At 40.0% G+C, this 15,844-nt stretch overlaps 1 protein-coding gene across 4 annotated transcripts in view; it reads right to left on the reverse strand.

The window, feature by feature from the left end:
• Positions 1 to 9,442, reverse strand: part of ACTN1 (actinin alpha 1) — a 131,063-nt gene extending 121,621 nt beyond the window's left edge. For 3 of the 4 annotated variants that reach the window (XM_074290463.1, XM_074290462.1, XM_074290465.1), the window contains exon 1: positions 9,083 to 9,442. In XM_074290463.1, the coding sequence (XP_074146564.1) occupies positions 9,083 to 9,187 (105 nt within the window). In that variant the 5' untranslated portion in view covers positions 9,188 to 9,442. Of the gene's footprint in view, positions 1 to 8,371; positions 8,413 to 9,082 lie in introns of those variants that run through there. The other variant, XM_074290464.1, reaches the window with a different exon arrangement.
• Between the last annotated feature and the right edge of the window lie 6,402 nt (positions 9,443 to 15,844).

Raw genomic sequence — 15,844 nt, forward strand, 5'->3', positions numbered from 1 at the left:
TTTCGAGCAGCTAATCTTTTATTTCCTCAAAGCTCTAAAATTCTAGTTTTGGGCAGGCATGATTGGGGTAAAAGTAAGCAGGAGTCCTGGGAAAATTCATTAAGGCCTCCCTCATGTCTCTCTCCCCTTGGACTAAGAAAGAAGTTTATTGGAAAATGTGGAGTTGAAGCCTGAAGTGGATGCAAATTTCAGTCTGAAAGGGCTGGAATACCTAACTTTCTTGGAAAATATTCAATACCTAGGCCCAATCCAAGGGCTGGCATTAGCCTTCTCTTTAATCCTGTTTAAGATTGAAAATTCTCCAGTTACTAACAAAAGAATGCATTATTAAGAGGAAAGTAGGCTGTTGGGTGACATCTCAGAGGGTTCCTCACTCCATCCCTCAAATTGTCAGTAATGCCACAGAAAAGACCCGATTTGATAAAAGAGAATAGGCTGAGCTGAGCTCCTCCTCCTCCCTCATAAACTTCATTTGCAGGACTAAGCTCTCCACTTAATAGGCATCAGGCAAATCAATGGGAAAGTCAGTAGCTCCCCCCAAAGGTATAAGATTACTCATTTTTCTTCTCATTTCCTCTTTAGTTGTAGTCCAGTCACATAAGATTCTTCTTGACTACATTTGGGATTCTTGGCAAAGATACTAGAGTGGTTCTTCTCCAGTTCATTTTACAGGTGAGGAGACTGAGGCAAACAGACACTTAGGATCACACAGCTAATAAGTATCTGAGGGGAGATTTAAACTACTAGTAAGGACTCACAGTAAGCTAACCTTACAACCAAGCAGATCCTGAACATATTTACACCCTGTCTTCTGGCTATCTCCCTATTTAAAGCAAGAGTTAAAGCCAATGTGCTCACCACCCACTCTGAAGACAGGTGACCAAGAAAAGGGGGCAGGATGTTAAGTTTCCTAGGCTGGGTGCCTTAATTTCAATTTAATAGTATCATCTTTTAGGACCCTTTCCATATCCCCAAGTCTCCTACCCAGGTTAACCTATGTAGGAAGTAATTACAGGAAATTACATATAGGCTTATCTGGCATGAAATCTATTTCAAGTTTTTTGAGGTTTAAAAAAAAAAAAAATCATAGTCATGCGATAGAAGCAACCTGTACCTCAAGCCAAGTCTGACCTCCTATATAGGTAAGAAGTAATCATTGGGGGGCAGCTAGGTGGCACAGTGGATAGAGCACCAGCCCTGAATTCAGGAGGACCCGAGTTCAAATCTGGTCTCAGACACTTGACACTTCCTAGCTGTGTGACCCTGGGCAAGTCACTTAACCCCAGCCTCAAAAAAAAAAAAAAAAAAGAAAGAAAGAAAAAAGAAGTAATCATTGTATTGTGGGCAGGGACACAGAGAGAGGAAAAATAATAGGAGGGAAGAGAAAAAAACAGGGACACCATTCAACAGGTTGCAGCCATCAGACGACAGGGAGAAAACCAGGAGGGAGGTGTACTTGGGAGATAGCTCCTGCACCCACATGAGTTACTCATCACTTTGCCTGCATTCCTTTTTCCACCCTCTCATTCTCTCTTTTACGTACACCCCCACAAAAAAGCTGCAAGGAAAATGAGTCTTTTCTAACATGTTTTCCTCTAAGCTATTTGCTAACTTTCCATGTACCCTTTCTCTTTTTCAAGGCTGAGTTCAAGTCCCCTTTCCACCATGATTTTGCAAGCAATCTTATCTCTCACTACTTCCCACCCTAGAACTTCCATGTTCCCAGGAACTGACTGGTCCTGTACCTTCCCATTCCCTGGCCTTTCTTTGTTCACAGTTCTGAACAACTGGAATGCTTCATCTTATTCTATACCCACCCTTCCCTTCGCATTCTCCACCTAATGAAAACTTTCCCCGATTTCCCCAGTTAGAAATGTTTTTTCCTTCCTGAAACTCACAGTACATTCTTTATTTTACATATGTTTGACTTGTTTTATATACAATTACTTGCATAGGTCCTCTTTTTGATGACAGCAGGAACAATATTTTAATAATCCTTCCAGGTCCTCTAGCAATATGGTGCAGAAGACAGAAGATTGTCCAGTCAGGAAAATTTGGATACATTCTAGTTATATCATCGTGACAAAACATTTAACCCAACTGCCTCCCAAAAAGGGGGGAGGAGAAGAGAACTTACTATAGAACTTACAATAAGGAAATCACAAGAGTGTGTAGGGAAAAGGAGGAAGATTTGGTCTTCTTCACTAAAATAGAATAGGTATTTAATAAATGTTTGTGGACCAGAATTTCCCAGTTATCCCAGCAAACTGATTTCTCTGTTCTCTGAATATCTCCAACACTATCACCCCTTTACCTGCTACTTTATTACTTACTGTTTTGTATTGTTTATTATCTTTGTCTAAGTCTAGGAAAGGGAAGCTAAAACCTTAATCAGATATTTACCCCTTGGCCTATGGCAAGTCTTCTTGACAGTCTCAGCCATATACCACTGCCACCCAAAATCACTAGAAAGGTCATCTTTTTAAAAAATTATTTCCTTCAATTCTTTTTTAAAAAGTTTATGTGGAAAAAAAAAAGCTTATTATGAACAAATTAATCTCAATATTCTGTGAACTTTAAACATTATAGATGGTCACTTATTTATTATTGTTATTATTTTTACTGATGCCAAATGAGGTTACTAAGCCAACAATATTCCTCAGCCATTCCAAAATCTAGTTCTTCCAAGTAGCGATACTATCTAGATAGCCCCCAAACAGCTATCTCTGAATCAAAAAGCTGTCTACTGTTTGTTTCAGCACAAATGGCTTCTATTATCTATTCCTTCTCAGGAATAAATCTGGCCCATCTCATACCTAGAAAGCACTAGCCAACCCAAATAAAAAAGACATAGGCAATTTGAGAAATCTTGACACCTTTACCCAGGTTTTGAAACCTGGACAAGTAGTCTTAAACTGGTTATGGATAAGAATCTTGAAAAGGAATTTGAAAAGGTCACTGAGCAAAGCCCTTAAGGAATTCATTGCCAGAAGGAACTTTAGACTTCATCTAGGACACCTTTCATTGTATGCAAAACCACCATTCATGCAGGAAAGCCAGGATTGGAACTCGGGTTGTTCAGTTATAAATACAGTGAATACTCTAGCCAGTATTCAAAGCGACAATGAACCTGGAAAAAAAAAAAAAAACTAGACTAATTAACTACTGATTTACAATGCAGATTGAATATGTTGAATGAACATTTTAAGGAAATTCCTATTAGTAATAATAGTTGTTTACATTTCCATAGTGCTTTAGCATTTTCATGTACATTGTCATGGAATCAGTAATTAGCAATAATTACTGGGATTAGCAACAATACTAAATAATTAGCTCTGTAAACTAATAATTATTATTATCATCTTATCTTCATCCTGAATTTTCTGTGAAGAGGGAAGAAAGCAATATATTATATCTGTGGAATTTTTATCAACATCTCCATCTAGTAAATGAGGTCACTCAGAATAGTGAAGTGTTTCAACCAAAAAAGAGGTATAGGGTCAAGAAAAGCAGGTGCTCCAATTCTATAATAGATTCCCCAAAACAAATGGCTACAAAGGTCAATCTATATGAGTCTCTGCATATCACATCTAAATATAAAGAAAACCAGAAAATTGGGGTAAGGGTAAGCAGTGCTGAATCAAAAGCTTCTGGGTTCAATCAAATACCAGGACTGTCATTTTATTACCTCTGTGATTTCAGGAAAATCACTTCATACCTCTGGGACCATTTCCTCATCTATAAACTGAAGAAGGCATTGGAAGAGATGGCTTCTGAGATGAGATGGTCCCCAGTGATCCTAAGAGTGGAGGTAGCAGCTATTGGTTTCAACTCCCAACTGAAAGAGGCTACCTCTAAAAGTAAAGATGGTTGCCCTGTACTCGAACTAAAATGACATACTCGAGAACAATAGAAGAGGTTCTTTTAGTTTATGGAAATAACGTCACCTAAGACAACAAACCAATTTAGTTCATCTTTTTTTTTAATACCCATGATACCACTCTGCTTGGCAATGCTGGAGAGATAAGTTACTTTCATTTCACAAACATGGAGAGGTTAGTTCTTTACCAATACTTTCCTGAATGTCTAAGTTAACTAGATGAATGGAAGACCTTGCCCAGTTCCCAGGGGACACCTTTATAATTACTCCTTTTTTTAGATACAATCATCTTTAGGGGGCAACCAAGTGGTGTAGCCAGCACTGAATCTAGGGGAGGCAAAAAGACCTCAATTCAAATTGTCTCAGATGACTACTTAATAGCTGTGTGACTCTAGGCAGGTTGCATAGTCTCTGCCTCAGTTTCCTTTTCTATTAAATGAAGATAAGAATATCTTTCAGGATTTTTCTGAGAATAAATGAGATGTTTTTAAAGTATTTAGCAAAACTTAAAAAGTACTAAAGTTTTGGACTTGGAAGAAAAGGTGTATTCAAATAATACTTCTACTTACTACCTATTTAATCTTGGTCAGTCACTTCATTTGTTCTTCATCTGTAAAGTAAGAAAATTAGACCAAGGTTTCCTATCATTCTAAATCAATCATCCCATAATCCTCATTCATCTGTTACTTCACACATATAACATGGCCAAAGGGATTTTTCATTACAGTTGGACAGGTAAACTGGTGTGGTTTTCTCACCCTAATGCTCTAAACTGCCATTGGGACCTTCAGTAACCCAGAAGAATGAAGGTAGCTAAAGATAAAGTGGCTAACTACTATCAACTGAGAGCATCAGTTTCTAAATTTACTCAATAAATTTTTATTACTATTGACTAGATTTAAGGCTCTTTATTGGGTGATACAAAGTTGCAAAGATGAATAAGTTACAAATCCCTGATCTCAGGGAACTTTCTTAAAATCTAGAGAAAATACAAATCATATACATAATAGCAAGTCGTAGTTATTAAACACTTTGAGATTTACAAAGGATTTTCTGTACCACAAATGTATGATAACAAAACTACAAAACCACTCAGGATAATTGAGCACATTCTAGCCTATTTATCAAGGCAATTTCCTTATCCCCCATCTCTTAGACTTCTATCTGAATCTCTTCTATCCCCTAGAAGTTCCTGATTCCCTTCCTCACCTCTATGTTCCCCAATTTCCCTGTAGTGTGAAGTCAATTTTATCATTCACCCACCAAGAATACGGTGATGGAGTATTTGTGGAAGGCAGGGCTTATTAATATAAGATACTTTATTTTTCAAAAAGTCTTGGAAAAAAAGTTCAAAAATGTTTCATTCACTCACCACGACAATTCTGAGGTTGATATATACTGAGTAGATATATTGCCTCTAATTTATAGATGATGAAATTGAGACCCAGAGAGGCTTAGTAGTGACTTAACCATGATCACATGACTTCATAAAAAGCCTAAACAATCCTGGAATTCAAATCTCTGATCTCTTGTTCAATAGCTTTTTCCATTATATCATACTGCCTCTGTCATAATCTCTACCAAGATAAATCAGCTGTTTGCCACCTCCAGACTCCCACTGTTTCTGGAGACCTCCTACCTCCTGCTCCTTTTCCTTAAACAGACTTGGTACAAGTGGGTCCTATAAAGTCATAGCTGGTTTGTTCTTACCAAAGTTTGATACCAAACTTTATACTTGCCATGGTTCAAATCTGGTTGACCCAAAAGGACAAATGCCAAAGCCTAAACCAGGGGCTCTTTTTTTGAGGACAATAACTTAAAAAAAAAAAAAAAAAAAAAAAAAAAACTTTGCTGATTGTATCTCTGTTCTGTTCTAAGGAGGAGTCCAAGGCTTTTTTATTAGACTGCCAGAGGGATCCATGACATAAAAAAGATTAAAAACCCCTGGCCTAAAACAATATCTTTCCTCTAGGGTTACCCATAATTTCAGGATATTGTGTGCCTTTTCTCCCCTAACTAGATTTTTTCAATCCTATAAGTGGACGGAGTTTCTTTGTGTCTCCCATGATATCTTTCTCACAATGTTGCACACAGAAGGTGTCAATATAGTATTACAACAGGAGTAAACAACCACCTCGAATTCAAGAGCTCATATATAATTTGCCTGGATTATTATTATTATTTTTTTTAACCATATCTCCTAGCATTCTCCCACCCCCAAAGTGAAACTAAATTCTAACCTCTAAAAAGCTTCACTAAAAGAAAACCTCTCTTTGGAACTTAATTACCTCTCAGAAGTAGGCACATTAAAGCATTGTTGGAACTATGAACTGGTCTAACCATTCTGGAATACAATTTGGAATTAAACCCAAAAAGCTAATAAACTGTACATATTCCATGATCCAATGATACTACTACTAAATAACTATCCCAAGAATGTTAGACAAAGGGAAAGGTCCCGCATATACAAAAATAATTGTAGCAGCATTTTTTGTGGTAGCAAAGAACTGGAATGAAGGTAGCACTAAGTGGTTGAACAGATTGTAGAATCACAGATTTAGTATTGGAAGAAACATTAGAGGTTACCTAATTAGATGAAGAAACAAGTCCAAATAGGAAAATGGGTTTACCCAAGGTAATTATTTGTCCAATAGCTTTTAAAATGGAAAAAAATGGTAAATGGCAAGGCCAGGATTATATATGCTCCTGGGACTCCTAGTTCGGTGATCTTTCTACTGTACAAAACAGGTATGGTATATAAATGTAAATGAATATTAATTACTATGCCCTAAGGAATAATAAATATGAAGTTTAGAGAAACTTGAGAAAATTTGTATGAACAGATAACAAAATGAAATACATAAAACTAAGGGAAGAATTTACACGACAATTGTAAAATAAAATAGAAAAAAATTCAAAATTCTTATGAAGTGAATAGTTATGACTTCAAATGAATCAATCATGCCTCCTAGCAAAGAGATGGTGGGGTGCCAGTGAAGAATTTCACAAATTTATTTTTTTTGACTTAGGGCCATCAATGAATGGGACATGAGGATTTCATGTTTAGGTTTAAAAACAAAATCAATAAAACATTTTTTAAAAAAAAGTTTTTCCTCTCAATTCCCAATTAGTACAAGAAAATATGGCTGATTTTTAATATGGTCCCATTTATCCTAGCCATCCCCTTCTCCAAATTGTATGTGAGTAGTGGGGTGGGGTACTGGAGGAGGATACAAAGTGGAAGGGGGATACTGTAGAAAAAGTTGTCTACTATATAATACTATATAAGGCAGAGAACCAGGATTAGGCCAGACACTCCCAGGCCTCGAGGTTGCCACATTTGTAGGAAGCAACAAGCCAAGCCTTTTAGCGTATGTGTTTTAAATTACCTTTGATTGTTTGATGAAGTGACTAAAAGGGAAATGTTTCAGGGCTTAGGATTCCAGAGTGAGCTAATACAGGATGCCTTTGGCTAAAGGGGGAAAAAAAAGTTCAGTCGACTCGCGCCCACCTCCCCCGCCACTCCTTTTAAGTTTAAAAAAGGGAATGAACTTTACCATTTTTGGACATGAGCGTTCTCCCTCTAGCCCTGCCCTAAAACCGCACTATCCTCCCCATTCGGAAGATCAGCTGGAATTAGGGGAATGGGAAGTGGGGGAGGAGTCCGAAGGAGGGGGTGGGGTGGTGGCCTAAGGAAGGCGGCAGCAGAGAGTTTGGAAAGTGAAGACTGTAGGCGAGAGAGCAAGCCTGAAACCTGGGATGTCCAAGTGAGGTGGACGGACTAGTTTCCTGGGTCCCACGTCCCACTTTCCACAGTGGGGTTCGGACAAGAATGGGGTAGGAACGGGAAAGAGTTAGAGGGAGCTTCCCAATCTCTTCCAACCACCAGCTGCTTCAGAATCACTTTTCCAACCTGTCCATAGTCCCTGACCTCGTGGTGTGCTTGGGCACACAGTAGGTCTCTACATAAAGATGCTTGGAAGATCAACTTTTATCTGAACTTCCTGCACCGAACTCAGGGACCAGGAACCTTAGGGATTCCTAAAGATTCACCTTTTCCCCCAAGAACAATTTTTCCAAAAAGAAGAGGAGAAGGCGGGGGTGGGGTGGGGGGGGTGGTAAAGGAGAGTAAAAGAGGAAAGGTGAGAAATTGAAGGTGAACAACAAAAGCAGGTAAATATAGTAAGTAGATACAAGTTCCTGGGTTGCTAACCGCAAAAGGAAACTTCTCTCCAGCCTAAATTGGGCAATAAAACGGTTTGATTTTCCTCATTCCACCCCCTCAGAGAAGTCTCCAAGCTACCTCTTCTTTTTTTCTTTCTTCTGCTTTTTTTTGGTCTCTTGTTAGAAAGAGTCGAGAAACGGATCCGAGCTAACACAACTCCCCGTTCTCCTCCCACCCACCCCAGATCACGAATTCACATCCACATCCACCTCCTACACGCTCTCAGGGAGAGACCCTTAAGAGACTCTGCCGCTCCCCCTACCTACCCAGGGATCGGAGCTACGTGGGCCGCTGTGCTGGAGGATCCAGGGGAGCCAGTGGGAGGCAGGGAACAGGGGAAGGAGAGAGGTCTGGCACGCAGCTACTACTGCGCTTTTAAGATTATATTTCCCTAGGTACTGAGCACAGAGCAAGCAAAGGAAACCAAGCTGCCACTGAACGCCATATGGAAGTCATATAGGGTCGGGAACGGGAAGATGGAAGGGGAATGGATCTCTTAAATCATCGATATTGGTGGTGGTCTTTGCCTGAGCTCAGTATCTCTTCCCCATTCTCCCAAGCCTTCCAGACGAGCTAGGGGGCGGGGATGCCTGGATCCGGGGCACAACAGGAAACCTGCCCGCTAATCCGCCTATCTTCCCCTCCAACCCCACCTCTAGCCCGTCAGGGTAGCAGCTCCCTCCTCCACGTTCTCCACTCCAGTGCACCATGGGGAAGCGAAATACACAGAAGCAGCGGTGGAGCCCAATCCAGCCAGCACCTCCTCCACTCCCACCCATCCACCCACCCCTCTTTTCCTGCTAAATGTCTGAAACCTAACACCCCAATCCTTAAGCGCCCCTGCAAGCCCCGGCGAGTTCCCTTCCACGGCTAGCCGAGCACTCTTCCTGGGATGCAGGGTCTAGGGAAGGCGGCGATCCCACCAGCAGGGCGCGGACTGGGGGAGGATGGAGAGGAAGGTGACTAGGGCTGGTTACCTTTCTTTGCTGCTTCTCCCAGGCAGGGTCTAGGAGCAAGTCTCTATCCCAGTCCTCTTCCGGCTGCATGTAGTCGTTGGTTTGTTGAGAATCATAATGATCCATGGTCGAATCTGCGTCCTTGGGTTTTGTCCTCCACCTTCTTTCCTGGCTGTGGCTCCTGCCACAGTTTGAGTGGGGCTGGACTGGAGCGGGTAGAGCTGTTCGTGTGAACTCCCCTACGCCCAGCTACTGAGAGGCAGGAGAGAAGAGAGAAGGGCTGGCTACAGGGGGCGGGGGAGGGGGGCGGGAAGAGGCAGCCGCAGCGACTAAGGCAGCTCTTTCAATACCTGGACTCAAAGCTAATCTTTGCGCACACGCAGCTGGAGGGAGAGGAGGAGCGCTGCTGAGAAACGAGCAGAGCCCTCCCGAACAACTTGATTGGCTAATCTGAGTAGCCCAAACTTCCTATTTTAGCCTCTCATTGGGGCTTCCTAATATCCATCAGCTTCACAATTGCTAATATAGGTTGATTTGGGCGAATAACTCCCTCTCCTCTACTCCTCACTCCTCTTTCCACCTCTTTTCCGTACTCCTTTTCCCCCTCTTTCTTCACCCCTCTTTCTTCACCCCCCCCAACATCTCCTTCACTCCCTTCCCCTAAATCTAGTTTTCTCTTTCTTTCTTTTTTAATTCCTTTAGCACATTTGATCCTAACAACAAGCCTATGAATTGGGTAGATACTGCTAAAGCCAGAAACCGGGCTCTTGGCTTCCGGTAAAGTGCTGCTTCTGCACTCTACGAGAGCCTATTTTGTGCCTAGCACCGTGCTAGCTCAGGAGATACTAAGAAAAGCAAAACCAGTCCCTGAACTCAAAGAAGCTCAGCCTAAAACGGGAGGCCACATGCAAATGTTTTCATATGAACAAACTGTATTCAATATAAATGGCAGGTAATATCAGAAGACTTTAGATTTAAGAAGGATCAGAAAGACTTCTAATAGGTGAGATTTTACCATAATTCTTCCTGCCTCCCACCTCCAGCATCATTTGCAGCAACAACTCTCTGCCCCGTCACTCGTTGTAATTTCTTTCATTTTAATCTCCAGCAAAGTTTTATTAGGGGACAGACAAGATTTGGGGACATTGGACCAAACATTTTCCCTCGAATATGTGCTTCCCTTGCTTTCTCTACACTCTTTTATATGCTATTAACTTCTTATGTTTCTCTTGAGGGTAAGGACTTTATTGATTAACTGACTGATATTTGTTTAATTACTGTGCTTTCTCATGATCTAGAGACCATGTTCTCTGCATGCCAACTGAGTTATCTCTGTATAGTAGCCTAGGAGAAAACTAGCTCAAGAAAGTGTTGATCCGATTAAAACTGCAGAGAAAAATGAGTGTCAGAGAGAATCCTGAGTCATAATTCTGGGTTGATTGCATAGTCTTTTACTGTTACTAATTTGTTGAATTTTGTTTGTTTCATTTTGAAACATATTCCCTCCCTCATTCTGCTACTCAATGATTCATTAAGTCTTAACAAAGGTTCGAAAAGACATAGAGCTCAATTCAACAAAACTAGCCAACACAGCCATTTAGCTAACATTATGTGTATTATTCCACACCCAAACTGGTTCACCGATACAAAGAAGGGACGGAGGTACATTTTATTTTTTCAGTTCTTCCTGGCCAAGTTTGATCATGATTAGGATGCATTCCAGGTTCTTCTCATTTAAGTTATGAGTATATTGTTTTTCTGATTGTGCATTAGTAATTAGCAATCCACTGTTTCCCTGAATTCATTTTCATCATTTCTTATGGTGTAGTGGTATCCCATTACATCCAGATTCAATAGTGTATTCAGTAACTAATCTGTGGTACTCCCATTTTAAAACTGCAAGTAATGAGGTCCTAAACCTTATACAATTCATTCTAGAAGTGACATTTCCCCAGGATTCTCCTATCCTGAGAGAGGTATAAAGAAGTGACCCTTAGAGAAGGGGATTTCCTTAGAGGAAGAGACCTGGTTTGGAGTTCTTCCAGTATCATTTTTGTTCTGGAGGAAGAGAAAGTACCTTGCATTCCAGAGAGTTAGGAATATTGCAGTTGCTACTCCTATGATTATTTTTAAATTGTAACTCCTTTTTTTGGGTTATTACAAAATTATCCTGGACTTTTATACAAAAATTAGCTCACCACCAGAGATAACAGATTAGCAGGTTATTTCCTAATCATTTCCAATGTGAACAGTGTGTAAGACATTCAACAAGCATTTTTAAGTGCCTATGATGTGCTGAGCTCTGTGCTAAATGCTTCTGGATACAAAGAAAAGCAAAAAAAAAAAAATTTATCTGCTTTCAAAGAGGTCACAATTTAATGGGGGAATACAATATGCCAATAACTATGTACAAATTAATTGTAGACATGTCTTTATAGACAAGGAAAGAAGGCATTACCATTAAGAGGGATCAGGAAAGGCTTCTTGTAGAGGGTAGAATTTGACCTGGGACTTGGAAGAAGCCAAGGAAGCCAAAAGACAGAGATGAAGAGAAAATTTTAAGCTAGTGAAAATGCCCAAAATCAAAACATGATGTATCTGATTTTAGGACCAGCAAGAGAGCAGTTGTCAATGAATTACAAAGTATTAGAGGATGGGGAGGAAGGGAAATAAAGTAAAAGAAGATTGGAAAGGGAAATGGGGACATTGAATGCCAAGCAGAAGATATCTTTGTTCCTAAAGCCACTGGAGTTTACTGAATAAAGGATGACACACTCAAATCTACACTTTGGGAAAACAAGTTTGACAGCTGAGTAGAGGAGAATGGACTCTAAGAGAGTTTCTGTCTGAGACTTGAGGCAGAGAAATCAACCAGCAGACCACTGCAATCATCCAAATAAAAGATGAAGAGAATTATACCAGAGTGATGGCAGTGTCAGAAGGGAAAGGGAGTCAGAAGTATGTTTTAGAAAGAATGAGGAGTCGAGAAAGATAAAGCTGACAAGTACAAACACATGTGAATGCCTTATCCTGCTCTTTCTCAAAAATACATTCCCCTCATCACGATGTTCCTCATTCCTCTCCATTTATTGTAAACCATATATACTTCAAAATCTCACTTCTCAATGAGACCCTTTCTGATTACTGATAGTCTTTATGGATCTCCTGTTCTCTGAATTCCTATAATCCTCAATATGAATTTTGCTTAATTACATAGTTTCTTAATCATATGTATTCATTATGAAAGACAGCCTGACTTGAGGGATATACAAAGCCAGACTTGGAGTCATTCTGGTTCAAGATCTGTCTCTGAGACATGGATGGCTAGGGAATATCCAGGGAAAAATCATTACCTCCCTGGGCCTCAGTTTTTTCATCTGTAAATGACTACATGGTCTCTGAGGTTCCTCCCGCCCTAGATCTTTGATCTTATGATATTTAGTCACTTTAAGAATTCTTATGAAATTCTACAAGATTAAGTTACAGAGAAATTGTTTATCTGTATTATACCACCCATGACCGAGGGAAAGGAAAGGAAAGAAATAAGCATTTATATAGTGTCTACCATGTGGCAGGCACTGTGCTAAACACTTTACACATAGGATCTCATTTGATTCTCACAACAATCCTGAGTGGTAGGTGCTATTCTTTCTCCCACTTTGCACTTGAGAAAACTGAGGCAACCTCCTGACTGACTCTAGGACCAGTAATTTATCTACTACACCATCTAGATGCCAGGAAATCATAGATTCTTCCATTCTTGGAGAGGAGAGGAGCCTTCTACAGTTTGTTCCTATCCCATTAGAAATGGGCTTTTATATCATATTTTTAAATCTTTGAGAACAAGGACTTGTTTTTATGATTTTTCCTGCATTATCCCACAAAATCTCCCTTACTTTTCCCTCTACTAATTTAAATACAGATTGTCCCAAAGGCCTTAGGGCAATTAAAAGTTAATATCCTAAGACTTGGAATATCCAGTATATAGTAAACATTTACTGGGAAACAATAAAGAGCTTAGAATCTAATAGTTTGTTATCTTTTATGTCTATGTAAAAATAAATAAATAAATAAACAAACACCAGTTGTAAATTTCTTGGGATCAATGACCCTGTTTTATATTTCTTCCAATACTTTCATTGTGTCATCACATAGAAAATGATCATTGCTTTTCCGCTGATGGTTTAGTGTTATTTGTCTTATACTTTTGGTTTTTAATAAAAAGTCCAAAGGTAAGGTCTTTTGTCCACTTTTCCATTGAAAGATTTGAGAACTGCAGGATTTTGGAGTTGGTTCTGGGTTGAGAAGATTAGGATTATGAAACTGGAGAGAAATTGGAGCAAAGTGGGAGAAAATAAAGAGGGAAACCAACCTAACTCCCACTGTAAGTATTTTCCTTGCCTGAAGCTTAGACTGTTTTCTGCTATCCTTCAAAACAAAATTCTGGGAATACAGATAGTTCTGTGATTATGGACAGATTTTTTGCTGTTGTGTTCTTAGCTTAATCTTGAATTTTGGTAGTTTTTGCTCTAATTATTCATTTTAACCATCTGAGGTAGGCAGGTTAATGGAGTGATGAAGTGATTGAGATAAAAGACACTGGACAAGGAGATCGAGTTCCATAACTCATTGGCTATTGTAGTGACAGAGAAACTGAACAAGATATAGAGATTAGAGAATTTTTAATATTTTATTTGAAAGGGAGTGTTGTGTCCTGCTTTCTAGAGCCCTCACACTGGGGTGATTAAATATATCTTCCTAGTGGAGAAGTGATAAGGCAGGATTCCTGAGAAGAGTGGGAAAAGGGAGTCTGTTTATTTCAAGGGCTTTTCCCTTTTTATAATATAATAAAAACAGCTCTGAGCACATGGGATCACATAAACAACTTGCTATGTAGTTTGCCACCTGGTATCACTCTTCCACCTGGTATCACTCTGCCTAAATCTCAGCACAAGTTGTCACCACCCCCTGACTTCTCAGGAAGGCCAAGAGCCCTTAGGGGAGATGGGGAGCTGAACCAGATATTGTTAGCAGGTTCCCTCTGAGCTGAAGAGTCTTAAACCTCACCCAGAGTTTCCTCACTGACTGTGACCCTCTACATCTTGCCCTTGCTTTTGTTTTAATTAAGGGGGAGGGGGTGGGGGGAAAGAGGGGAAAAATTGGAACAAAAAGTTTTGCAATTGTCAATGCTGAAAAATTATCCATGCATATATCTTGTTTTAATTGAAGCAAGTATATACCAGTGGTTAAATCCATTACCATGAGAGGAATTACACAGGCAAGTTATAATATCATAACAAACAATATGAATAAACAAAATACTATAAAGATTTCCATGAGTCCCAGAAAGAAGATGTAAAAAATAACTATCAATTCACAATCACACATATACCTTCTTCAGCAGACAAGAAATAGTCCAAAACCAATCTATTCTCCATCACTTCATGTGTCAAGAAATCCAATGATTACTGCAGGTTTTGAAGTACTGCATCAGTCTTATGCCTTAGGGAATTATTTCTGATGTTCATGAGTACACAGTTAACTGCCAAGCTCCTTCAGTGGTGGGCACAGTCAGCAATATAACTACCTGATGTCTCCCTCCTCTCCTTCACCCTAGGGTGCTCTCCCTTTCTGTCTCTCTCTGATGACGGTTCCTTCTCCATCTATTGAGATGCAAGCAAACCCTCTCCCCCAAGCAGTTAACCTATCTGGTCCCTTCCATTCACCACTTTCTGGATCTCTCCACATCACCTGGCGATTATCGGAAGATAGTGGTGCTGCTCCCACTGGAAACTGCCCTTCAGGCGGGTCATGAAACCTGTTTGCTGGAATAGGTGCATCATCATCAAAAATTAAAAAAAAATTTAATACATAAAGTTAAATGTATAAGTTCTCTAGGGTTACCTGTGGCTCCCCCTCTTTTATTTTTGGAGGGTCTTGATCCTGGATTCTGTTATTGGGAGTCAAAATCTGGATCAATATTACCAAATTACATTTCAGTAGTGTATAAGTAGGCCTGATACTACTACTTCTCCTGAGTGATAGATCACACGTTGCCTACCTATATTAGTAATATTAGGGATATTAGCTACTTATTCCCCAGTTTCCCAAATCAGTATATGGATACTGTTTTATAAGCACTCTCAGGAAGTAAAATGGTTAAGCCTACTTTATGTAGAGGCAAGGGATCCATAGGCCAGATAGGGACAGGTTTCACCTCTACAGGGGATATCTCAATAGTTCCAGCTGCATACAACTCTTCTTCCCAATTGTAATCCCTTTCTCCCATCAGGTTGCTTCTCAGGTGACTGATCATGTCTGAGTACTGAACTTTTAAAGACTCTCTGGGTATATAACAGCAGCTGCCATCATGCCCCAAGTGTTTTATTGCCTGGGGACCTGGAGCCGAACCCCGCTTCCCATTTCCCAGAGTCAATATACATTCTGACACCCAGTGGAAGCCCTTGTTATATTTTGGGCACGGGGTTTGGGGTCTTGTTCTCCTACTCTGTTTTTTCACTTTATCTTTTTGCCAACATTGATCTTTCAGATGCCCTACTTTACCACATTGAAAGCACTGAAGTGTCTCTCTTGAAGCCCCTTCCTAAAAGGAACCCTATCTTCCCATGTTCAGAGCTTAAAAAATCTGCATCATATTTTGGGCATAAAAGGTATTTGTGCCCACTGTGTGATCTTATCTAAAGGAGCTTATAACTCTTCGGGGCAGCTAGGTGGTGCAGTGGATAGAGCACCAGCCTTGAATTCAGGAGTTCAAATCTGATC

This window comes from Sminthopsis crassicaudata, chromosome 2 (assembly GCF_048593235.1).
Source record: "Sminthopsis crassicaudata isolate SCR6 chromosome 2, ASM4859323v1, whole genome shotgun sequence".
Classification (NCBI taxonomy): domain Eukaryota; kingdom Metazoa; phylum Chordata; class Mammalia; order Dasyuromorphia; family Dasyuridae; genus Sminthopsis; species Sminthopsis crassicaudata.